The 11,942-nt window shown below is 43.5% G+C and overlaps 1 protein-coding gene across 8 annotated transcripts in view; it reads right to left on the bottom strand.

The window, feature by feature from the left end:
- The window catches only part of PRR5 (proline rich 5), an 86,151-nt gene that overhangs the window by 38,209 nt on the left and 36,000 nt on the right, over window positions 1-11,942 (bottom strand). For 5 of the 8 annotated variants that reach the window (XM_052690716.1, XM_052690717.1, XM_052690718.1 and 2 more), the window contains 2 exons: window positions 11,443-11,702; window positions 1,599-1,679 (listed from right to left, as the gene is read on the bottom strand). In XM_052690716.1, coding sequence (XP_052546676.1) covers window positions 1,599-1,679; window positions 11,443-11,573 — 212 coding nt within the window. In that variant the 5' untranslated portion in view covers window positions 11,574-11,702. Of the gene's footprint in view, window positions 1-1,598; window positions 1,680-11,442; window positions 11,703-11,767; window positions 11,923-11,942 lie in introns of those variants that run through there. The other 3 variants (XM_052690721.1, XM_052690722.1, XM_052690720.1) reach the window with 3 other exon arrangements.

The following is an 11,942-nucleotide window of genomic DNA, read 5'->3' on the forward strand; positions in this document are numbered from 1 at the left end:
ACATTATTCCTCCCAGAACAAAGCAAAACTGAATGATCAGCCATGATGACAATGCAGCAGCATTATTCTTACACTAACAAAGGAAACAGGCCTATCATGCAGCATCATAATCCATCACTAGCTGGGAAAAAAAATCGGTCTGTAGTCAGTTTGCCTCTTCTGCTGCCTCAGATGTTGCAATTAAACACAGCTGTACTAGCAAGTATCATCGCTGTGCAGGGCTTACACCCAGGTGAATGAATGCAAAATCTGGGTGCTGTTTACTAGATAGCAGCAATTTTACTTCTGTTTATTGGTCCATACAAGATTATACTTGTATCCTCAGAGGATAATTTCCTTTTCCTCTTCTGTTCCTTACCAGCAGACAAGCATCCCGAGGCAAGTGCAATGGACCAGGAAATCTCAGCCCAGAACAACCATTTTCTGTCATTCAGATGAAGCTGGAGAATCCTAGCTTCACTTACAGTAATGATCAACCATTATTCCAATAACCAACTCAAAATGATTGATGGATCATGCTAACTGACAGCCATCCTAGAAAATCTATTCTTTGCGTGTCATTTTCTCCCCAGAGAAATAAGAAATAACTGAAGAATAAGTTTATTTTAATTTTAAAAAGACAAAGAAAGAGGAAAAAAGAGAGAGCTCACTGGCCAAATGTAATCTGCCTGGACTTCTCTGAAGATATTCCCACAATTATCCTGACTGGACCAGCATTTTCTGGATATTCTATGGATGTTGTCACACTGTGGTGCCCAGACAGAGCAGGAATAATTATCAAGTGACAGGGAGTCGTTGAGGATTTATCTGAAGACAGAGAGGGAATACAAGAAGCTGTCTGTCTTTTGTAAATGTGGCTTGTTTTTCCCTTGCTTATTCTTCAAAGCACTGGGACAAGCTTTGAAAAGGAAATGTGCTACTTGCCCTTGTCAGTGAGACAGTTTAGTAAATAATCACAGATGCTGTAAATCCATGTTGTCAGCTTATGTCTTGATAGATTTTTCTTTGTAACAAAAACTTATATGACTAAAATGATGGGATTTTCACCTTCACTTTTCTTCATGTAAAAAAAAACCAAAACCAAAAACAAAAACAGAACAAAAAAAACAAAAAACCAAAAACCCAACAACCTACAACATTATATGCCTCACTGGTCTATATTTAGTCTATTGAAACAGCATCAGCACAGCATGACGGAGAAACAGGAACATTAAATTGTGTTACTAAGGTCACTCTGCTGACAAGACAGCTTTATAACATCTAGAGCACATTCAGTTCACACAGAAGGAGCAGCTACATGGAAGGGACTCCCAGGCACAATGTCCTTCCTTGCTCTGTTGCACCTGAGCACTTGAAGGCTTTGTATCATACATGCATGCAAAGGAAGCACTTCAGAGATAGGCTTAGCATCAGTGGAAAGGATGGCATAATTGCAGTGGTATAGAGCTGCATTGCTATGTGTTCAGGATGGGATCCTGTTTTTCCTTCCTTATTTTCAAACCAACATATCAAGAAAGATGATACTCCAACTGCAAGTCCTAGCAAACCGTGCTGCGCATGCCAGCTAATGGCACCTTGAGTAGAGCTGAGTCACCTACCTGACTCCTTCATTGAGGTTGTAAAGTTCATGATCGGGGAGACCCTTACGCTGGAACACGGCTATTACTCCATTGTGGATACTGAAAGAGAACAGGAGGAGTCATTAGCACCAGATCACATTTTAGAAAGGTATCGCTTCCACGGTGCGGCAAATATCTCTTCCCAGACACCACAGTACCATTCTTAAAAGTAACAGATGACTGCTGGTTATATCTCAGATCCCTTAAAATGAATTATACTCTAGGAAACAAATGACATTTTTGAAAAGCATCTCTTTCTGATTTTTGCAATTTCACAATTTTCATAGTTACGCACCTGAAATCAGTAACCTCAGAAAATTTATCCTCATATACTCCAGGTACTTCTGTATAATTTTAAGCATATTTTTGCCTATATTTTATGGGCTCATTACAGAGATAATTTACAACTTTGCTATGACATCAGTTTGATCTTTCCAGCATTGCTGGCATCTCACTTATGATTACTTGATTTCTTTACTAACAAACCAGTGTTTGTCAAGTCTGGACACTGGACCTGAAGCTCAATTCATAAATAAAGCATCAATTTATTAGAACAGGGTTATTGGAATCTCAAAAATAATTAGTTCTTTAAAAAGTATAAAAGGCAGAAACACTACACAATTATGAATTTTAAGGCAATTTCATCAATCTCTCATTCATTTTCAATAAAGGGGCAACACTTACAACACTTACAACAGCAGCGATTACAAAACACGGTTTTCTGTTTCTCAAAAATTTGTGCTCGTGCTCCATCTAAAGAAAAACCAAGGCTGCATAAAAAGAACAACAGGTGGAAAGTTTCTGAGACAGACAACAAGAAACAAAACGACGTGCTAACCATCTGTCCTACAGCAATGCTTCCTTTTCATTTTCATTGATGTATGTAACTGTCCTGAAGGAGATGTTTCTTAGTGGTGATGATTTTCTTCTGCAATCAGCCACAAGTGAAGCTATGATTAAGAGCGACAGAATTCTCTAGCTCAACAGAAAGCCACATTTCCAGCACAGTCTGTAAGTGGAGCACATGGCCACCATCCCCACAAATGCTAAAATGCTGAATGACAAACCGCTGAAAAGTGTTGCACGTTCTACAAAGCAATCCACATGCTTGGCAGAGATGCTTACCAAACCCATGAATTTAACAAGACCACACCTCAAAAGGTTGCTAAAATGAGTTCAAGTGCTTCAGGATGAAGCCCTGAAATGCTCCTGAAACACACAGAATGCACTTAGGGTGATGACACATCAGTCTAAATCTCTGAGGTGAAGTCTGAGGGCAAAGGTAAAGAAATGCTAGTGAAAGGTGAGACCAAACCTGTTCCAGTACTAGCAGAAGGAAGGTAGAAGTCTCCTTCCTTCCCCATCCCAATTCCATCTTTTACAGCTTCACCGCAGACTTCATCTTTGATTCCTAAAGAAAAGAAGACTGATACAATCTTCCTATCTGTTAGCTAATCCCTGATCTTGTAGATGCTTGGTGATTTTTGCCACATTTAAGCATGGAGCTAAAATCCTCAAAGTACTACAGGGCTTTTAGATTTCAGCTGGGAAGGAAGGACCACCTTCAAGCAGCCCCACTAAGGTTGAGTACAGCCTTTACTTGACAGGCACACAGATTTGTCCAGCCAGGAGGTATGAGGATTTGGGACTGCCCTATCTAGTGACAAAGAGCTGAAATGAGTTCTGCTCATAAGGTCTACACAGACAACCTGATTCCCACTGGCAGAGGATCTCAGGAGGATTTCCAGGTGCATTCAACAACATCCTGCAAGGCCAAGGCATCACTGCAGTGTCACAGCAAAGCTTGGTATTTGCTGCTTAGAAGGAAATGCAGAGGGTATGTGGGAATCGCAGGGACCCACATCAAACCTCCTCAGGTCCACAGTAAAACAAAGCCCTTGTAATACTTGCTGGAAGCAGAGGAGTGAGCTGGCAGATAGAACTGCAGACCCAACAACATCAAACAGCAAAGAGAAGCTCAGTTGCATTCATCTGTGAGTAAAGGACATTAAAAGTGGCAGCTGAAGGATATGACACACTGGGAAGAAACGCACAAGCAGGTCCAAATAGGAACTGCTATCATCTTCTCCCTCTTGGTGCTAAGCACTCCCACACACGCAGTGGTCATCCCTTCCCCCCATGCATTTATGTGCACATAGACATACATGATAATCTAACCCAGTTTATTTTGGCTGGCTCAAGCAATCACATTCCATTTACGACTATTTGAAAATGGGCAGCTAAATGTCTACAGTATACAGCGAGGTGACTTGGGTATTTTAATATTGTGAGTAATATGTGAAGTACAATGAATGTAGTGAATAAAACAAGCAGCCTTTACACGCTCTTCTGATTCGGAAATGAACTTTGCAGTGTTCCTGCCATCCTTCTGCAGGGAGGAATGACTAAACCTCTCTCCTAGAAGCCAGTATGCTCTCGCTTTCTTTCTGGTGCTTTTCTAAATGAGGGGGAGGTTTTCTCTTTCCAGCCTAGCAGGTCCATCATAATCCCTCAAAGAAATCACACAGAACAAGGTTTTTTAATGAGAACTATGAGTTGCAAGCACCTATAAACATCCTAGTGATGACATTTCCATCTGCCTGGGATCCTTCTTGAAGTGAGGGATGGCTGTTTAACCCACAGGACAAGTCTTGGCCCTGCCTTCCCATCTCAGCCAGCAGTGCATTCATGCAGGATGCCGGGATGCAGTTACAGTCACACCACTATGGTCTGCCGCTCAATGTTTGCTCAGCAGAATGCAGAGGAGTCAGAAAAATAGGAATGCTACTGATGGCGTAAGTTGGTGTCAGAGTAATAAAAAGCTAGCATAAATCCTCTTAGTAAACATAAGCTAATGAAAAAAAACCCCAGCAAATCCAACTGTGCTTAAAGTAATGCTATGGTTTCCTTAATGAGTGATTGTTTAAAAGGGTTTAGTCAGATCAGTACAATCTTTTGGTGAAAAGAAAGCCTGAGCTGCTGCTTACACACAAGAGTTCTGCTAGATGCTTAAGGTGGGTGGATCACTTGTGCCTGCAACCAACCTCCATTGAGGTTTAAGTCATGATGTACATAATTAAACTTACATTTTAATGGTTACACTAAATTGGAAATGCTTTGTAAACTGCCTTCTTTAACTCTTTTACATCATGAAAGTTAATAATGGGTGTACTCACGCACTGATATTACTGTGAACACCTTCCCTGGAGCTGCTGTGCCTGTAAATGTGTGCTCAAGGTGAAGAAGAAAGCAGAACAGAAGACAAAGCAGAGCTGAAAAGAAACCAAAAATGGGTCTGTTCCCGAGGTACCCACACTTGGTAATAAATAAGGCTGTAATCTCTAATCAAGACAAGACCCCATATGATTTTAAGCTCAGGGTTATGAATGTTTCTGCTTTGCTGTATTGACATGTTTTACATATAACTCCTCCTGGTCCTGCATTACTGTGCTTTCTCCTGTTTAAGGAAATGAGCAGTTTCTAGCAGAACCCCATCAGTATCTTCTGGTAGAGAAGGGGACTGGAAGGCTCTGTGCACCCGAGCAGTAAGCATCTGAAACATGCCTCCATATTGCAAAAGAACACAAATCTCGGGGTTATGGGATTACTGCACTTTTTGAGAGTAGAATATTAATTCACATGCCAGCTCCTCAACTAGCAGGACTTGGGGCAAACTGCTGTGGCTGTGTTATTTAACATGTGCTATTTAATATGGATTAGTGTCCATGCAGTAAGACACACACAAGCCATGGGCCATTCGTGGTGTGAAGATGATGGCTGGTATCCACAAGAAGAAATCATTTTGAGAAACCAGCAGTGGAGCAGGAGGAAGCCTGGGAGGAGGCATGAGCCAGTGGGTGGGCAGGGAAGAGGTGAGTACCCACAGTAGGCTCAGCCCAAGAGTGGAAATTTGGATGAGACAACTGCGGAGATCACTGTTGAGTAGAAAATGAAAGTCTACAAAAACTTCAGAGCATTGCAGAGTTGTCAGTTTTATCCAGTATTTCAGTCTTGAAAAGAAGAAAGTAAGAACAACAAAAAATGTTTTGATAATGTTCTTTTTTTGCCTTTAGAATTAAGACAAAATGCTAGATCACTCCAGTAGTTGCCACAGTTACAGCTGACTGCCAAAAGGTAACTAGAATTGAGAAGGCTCTCACAGCAGCAAAAATCAACCCAGAACACTAAGAAATTTCAGCTCCTTGGAGAGATCACTCATTACAGATTTGCCTGACCCCGCAGAGAAGGCAGCAGTGGCTACAGCTGCAGCACACAGCCCTGGCTTCACCGCTGTTTACATTAGCATGGAGGGATATAGAAAATGTCAATCTCTTTGTGTAAAGCACCAAGTTTGACACTCACTATTGACACTCCCAACCACCCTAGTAGTACAAGTGCCAAGGCAGGAGGGTGGGGCTTATTTTTCTGACTTTTACCTGATAGAAAGCCCTTGCCAATGCAGCTCACTATCACCAACACACGCACTTCACTTGAGTCACTAGCTGAGCACCCAAACACCACTGCCTTCTGCCTCACTGTCCCATTACTCCAGCCACAAAATACCCCTGACATTTTTAAGAATCCAAAAAGGAAGAAGTGCAATGATCAAAACACTGTTTTCTGTCTCCCATAACAACCTCATAAGTGAACTTGAGAAGTGTGAGATAGATGAGTGGACAGTGAGGTGGACTGAGAACAAGCTAACCAACATAGCTCAAAGGGTTGAAGTCAGTAGTGCAGTCTGTTTGGAGGCCTGTGGCAAGCAGTGGCAAGCAGGGGTAGGTACTGGGCCTGGTCTTCTTCAGTGTCTTCATCAATGACCTGGATGAAGGGATAGAATGCACGCTCTGCAGGTTTGCTGATCATGAATCTGGAATGAGTGGCAGACACACCAGAAGGCTGTGCTTCTATTCACTGAGACCTGGACAGGCAGAAGAATTGGGTGCAGAGGAATTTGGTGAGGTTCAAGGTACACTACAAGAGCTAGTGTAGAGTCTAGACCTCAGGAGGAGTAACTTGCTGTGTGATATGGTTTAGTACTAGTGGTGGCAATGGTGATGAGGAGACGGTTGGACTGGATGATCTTATAGGTCCAACCTTGTGATTCTTGTGATTTGTGATTCTTGTGATTCTTGTGATTCTTGTAACTGCATGCATCATAACTGGCTAGGAACAGACCTGCTGGAAAGAAGCTCTGCAGAGAAGGACCTGGGTGTGCTGGTGGACAAGAGGTTGACCGTGAGCCAGCAGTGGTGCATTGTGGCTAAGAAGGCCAATGGTATCCTAATATGCATTAAAAAGAGTGTGACCAGCAAGTCAAGGGAGGTGATCTTTTCCTTCTACTCTACCCTGATGAGGCTACATCTGAAATGCTGTGTCCAGGTTTGGGCTCCCCAGTTCAACAAAGATAGGGAATTTTGAGAGAGAATCCCACGGAGGGTCACAAAGAACACTAGGAGTCTGGAGCATCTGCCTTATGAGGAAAGGCTGAGAGCCCTGGGACTGTTCAGTCTGGAGGAGACTGAGATCTTACCAATATTTATAAATATCTAAACTGTGGGAGTCAAATGGATGGGCCAGGTTCTATTTAGCAATGCCCAGCAAAAGAATAAAGGGCAATGGACACAAACTGGACCACAGGAAGTTCCATCTGAACTTGAGGAAAAAATTCTTTACTTTGAGGGTGACAGAGCACACTTCTCAGAGAGGTCACAGTCTCCTTCTCTGGAAATATTCAAAACAGAGGGGATGGACTAAATGATCTCCAGCCCCTACAATTCTGTGATTCTTTGACTCTATCAGATCAGAAGCACTTTGCCTGCAGAGCTGAGAAACAACTGCAAAATCCGACTGCCTGTTTGGTCCAACCAGATCATAGCCCCAGGTCGGGACCGCCTAGCAAAGCATGTGGTGTGGCCCAACATTTTACTTGTGCAAAGCACGCAGGTGATTTTTGTTCTCTAAAGCATTCATTACTGTCATATGCAAGCAGTGTGTGTAAAAATATCACTGTATTTTTTATTCAGGGTCTGCAAATTTCTTTAGGTGAAATTGGTGAATGTAAACAACATCACATAAATAATCAGTCTTTGCTAGCACCACAGAGTTAAATGCAATGTTTTTGAAAGGGAATAAATGACTGAGGGCTCCTTTTCCTTTGGACAGTATTCCAAATAGCTAATTTGCAATGATGAACCTGATACAATTCTTTGAGGACAACCCTGCTCCAGAAGATAGACTCATTTTTCTGAATTAGCTTAATTCAACCTGGACAATCCCACTTTCAGAATAGCTTCAGTCCAGCTGGAACTCCACAGGCTTTGTCCTTGTCAAAGTAACATTGCAGCTGCTAGTTCACTGATGTTTCTCAAATTTCTAGCCAAGGTAAAGCAATCTACAAAGTGGGATAGGCTGTAATTATGCACTGCATCACACAGCTGAAAGTAAGCTGGTCTGCGAAACTGTCTTCAAAGAGTTTTGGAGACATTAGTTCCCCAACTTCACCAACTCTAAATACTACTTTGACTTATGAAGAAGTTGAGAAAGACAGGTGAAGTGACTTCCCTGAGGTGTACCAAGATTTCATATTTTATGGAGTGCAAGATTATGGAAACTCTTCCGATCATACCTGCATTCAAACAAGTACAGATGAGTCTGGAGAGCTCTGGGAAGCAGCTCCCACCACCAGTTCCTAGAGCAGCAGTCAAGGCTCGGCATGCTGCACTAGTGTGATGGTGGTATGGCCAAGTGGGAAGTCCCCTGCCCCCTTCCCCACCCTGCAGCTTGCCTCTGGCTCTCACCCATGTAAGTAAGTGCTCTCCAGAGGACTCCCACTGAAGGGAGAGGAAAAAGAAGCCAGTCCTCCTCACACAGGCATGAATATCTCACAATATTTCTAAATAAATACTAAATAATGGAAGAAGGAAGTTTTCCCAGTAGAAGCAGTAGATATATATGAATGCATCTATTACCATACATACTGTATCTATTGAATATGGAATAGGTCTGGAATGTTTTCTCCACTAGAGTAGCCTCACTATGATCCGGAAAAAAAAAAACACTCATGTTTAAGTAGGAGATGAAATATGGTTCCTGTGACTGTAAAAATTACTTTACAAGAAGTTACTGCACACATTACAACCCTATAAAAATTACCCCAAACCATAAAACTCTGATTCTGCATGTCTGCTTGGCTTTACTGCTGGCATCACTGCCATAACAAGCATCCCATCTTTGCGCTCTTTGCCTTTCCATCACTACCTACTCCTTCACCTTATTCCCCTTAACTTCCCCATTTTCACACAGCAAGAGGACAGAAGCACCTTCCACTGGAGATTTATCCACAGCAGAACCTGGGCAGCATCAGCCTTATCTGGGCAGTCTGTGCTGGCTTGCTCAGAAAGAAAAACTTTCTGGATTTTATTTGCCCCAGCAGCAAGCTCAGGATTACAAACTCTGGGTTTCTTGGTCCGATTGGTTTAGTCAGCACTCAGCTCTCAGTTTTTGCCTGAAGCAGAAGAGGGCGGGGAGTGGGGGAAGGAATTGAAGACAATTCTAGTGAAAAAATCTAAGCTATTTTAATCCAATGCAAATTCTGTGAGCTGTAATGAAACTGCATTGTTCCACTATGTTGCTGCGGGTTGCTAGTTAACATGCGACCTGCGAGCTGATGCACACTGATCTTCTGCGGTTTGTGGAAACGCAGGTTCGGAAGAAGCTGTGATATAAAGCCTGATTTGCAGCTCATCACCAATTTCTCTTGATCTATCAGTGCCAAGAATTTTTACAGCACTTCTGTTTGCAGGTGATGGAAAGGTATTACGGAGGAAGAAATTGTCCTTTCCCACAGCAGGCACTGTGTTTCCCCTTGCAAGCCCTACCATTAGGCCACAGAAGGCAGCAGTCTCTGCGCTGAGAGGCAGCAGAGGGGATGTCTCTGGGCAGCCATACTGCTGTGACACAAAGCCTGATGGCAGAAGAGAGGCTGCAGGTCCTTGGCAGAGATTGCCTGCTGTGACTAAGCAGTAGTCCACAGAAAGTCTCAGCACTGTGACTGCAGCTTGGACTTGCTCCACCTCAAAGCACAACACCACCAGCCCCATGCAGGGCAGGGCCTGCCATGGTACTGTGCTTTCCCTCTCCCTAAACCCATTTTGATGTACTGGGTACAACACCTCTCTCCAAAGCAGATACCTGCATGGCACGCCCAGACAAAGCTGCTGCCAAGAAACAAGAACCGACAGTGCATTTAAATATAGCACAACCAGGACTGGCGAGAGGGGCAAACTCTTCTGGTGTGTCCTGACTTCCTTGATCAGCAAGATCTCACACTCAGTACTGCACAGAGCACAGCAGCACAGGCAATCTGTTCATGCTAGCTCTTTGTTGGGGTGTGCTATTGCATCAGAAATAAAGGCTCTCCCCTTCGTCCCTGCAGCACAACCTGCTCACTATCTGTATCTCGTCACAGCTCCAGGGAGCTGCTAGTGCAGACATGGAGATGCCCACTTGGTTTGCAGGGCAGTACCAGGTGTCTCAAGTCTCACGCCACCAAACCGTGGGGACACATGGCACAGCCACCAGTGCATGGGGAAAGGCAGCCCCAGCAGAAAGCCAGCCTGGGCAGGGTTCACACACAGTAGTGGCACAGCTGCTCACAGATACCTCGCTCACACCAAGCAGCACCTCCCCTCCCTGCTGACTCCTCCCTGAGTACCACCACCATCAGGACACAGGAAGCATCTCTGACATTCAAACAGCACGTATTTCTGAGCAGGTACCCAGCCTCTTCTGTTATCATACAGTTTCAGCGCTCACTGTGCTGCTGACAGCAGACAGCCAATTCATAATCCGAGTATGAATACACAGCAATGGGTGAGAGGGATGAGAGATATTTTAAAATCTTATTATAATTGCTTAAAACTGAAATACCTTTAAAAATGTGTCTATAGTTCTCCACTATTTTTCTTTCCGTGACCTCCAGACAATTATAAAACATGAGTGAAACTTTCCATGCAGTGACACAGTCCTCAGGACTCAGAGGCTTAGACTCATCTTTCAGTGTCACTTCATTCTTTATTCATTGAATCTCTGCTCAGTGGCTCATTCAAGATCATATGTTTGAATGTTTGCGATTTTCTTTTTTACCAAACAGTAATAAAATTCAAATGTATAAGAACACAACCAAGGACCGTTTTTCCTTGCCCAAAATGCATGTGCACAAACACACATGCAAACAGAAACAAACACAAACAACTTTTTGCACTGAAGTGAATAAATTGAGTATTTCAGCAAATCTGCATCAACCATCAGCAGTACAGTCATGTGGATAAAAATAACATATATATGAATTTTAATAATTGTAAATATATTTTTGCATATAATGTATATATACAATTGTTTATATATGTATATGAATGTATATATATGAATTGTATCAATTGTGTGTGTATATATATATATATATATATATTTTTTTTTTTTTTGAGTAAAATAAACCAAATCCACTTTGAATGAGAATATCCAGATGGACTCAAGGACCTACATGCAGCCAGATCTTTTGCAACGAGTCCTTGCCTGTCACAACAGAGTGGCTGAACCATCTGCAGGAAGCACTGCTTGCTATCAGCCTGCAAAGAAAATCTAACAGCAAGGTGAATACAAGCTAGTCTGGCCTTTCGCTGAAGCACATATCCATGGAATGCACCAAGGCAGAGCCCAGCTAGCTCTCACCCATTCAGGGTGTCAGCAAGCCAGGCTGCCTGTGCCTTCTTGGCAAGCACGGGGCAGCCCGGGGGTGGCAGGACATGGTGCAGGAGCTCACCTGTTCCAGGTAGCGTTGGAGCAGGCCCGTCGCTGCTGGGTCCCCCGCTCATCCAAGGCTGCCTGCTCTCTCTTGCCCAGATCACTGAGGCTGGGCGAACTCATGAACTTCAACCTGCGAAGAGTCCTCATGGTCAAATGTGTGTTTGCGCGTGGCCGCTACAGATACACCATCCTGTTTACACACACACACGCGCAGCTGGAGCAGCAGCAGCAGCAGCAATGCGAGCAGTTCCCTCCGTTTGCTGTTCAAAAAAGAAACTTAAAAAAAAAAGAAGAGAGAACCAGTCTCTACGGAGCACACCTCTGCCAGCAAGAAAACAAACCTTTAATCAGATCAACTCTGACGTCATGAATTGTGGTTAATAATTTCTCCAGTCCTTTTAAAAAACAAAAGCCGAGCTCCCGGCTGCGGCTCAGGCGCTTTGAAGGGGCCCCTATAGCCCACAGCCCCCGGCACAGGGCTGCTCCCACCCCAGAGCCAGGGCCCAGAGCCCTGGG

Source organism: Tympanuchus pallidicinctus, unplaced genomic scaffold (assembly GCF_026119805.1).
Source record: "Tympanuchus pallidicinctus isolate F22 unplaced genomic scaffold, pur_lepc_1.0 scaffold27, whole genome shotgun sequence".
Taxonomy (NCBI): Eukaryota; Metazoa; Chordata; class Aves; order Galliformes; family Phasianidae; genus Tympanuchus; species Tympanuchus pallidicinctus.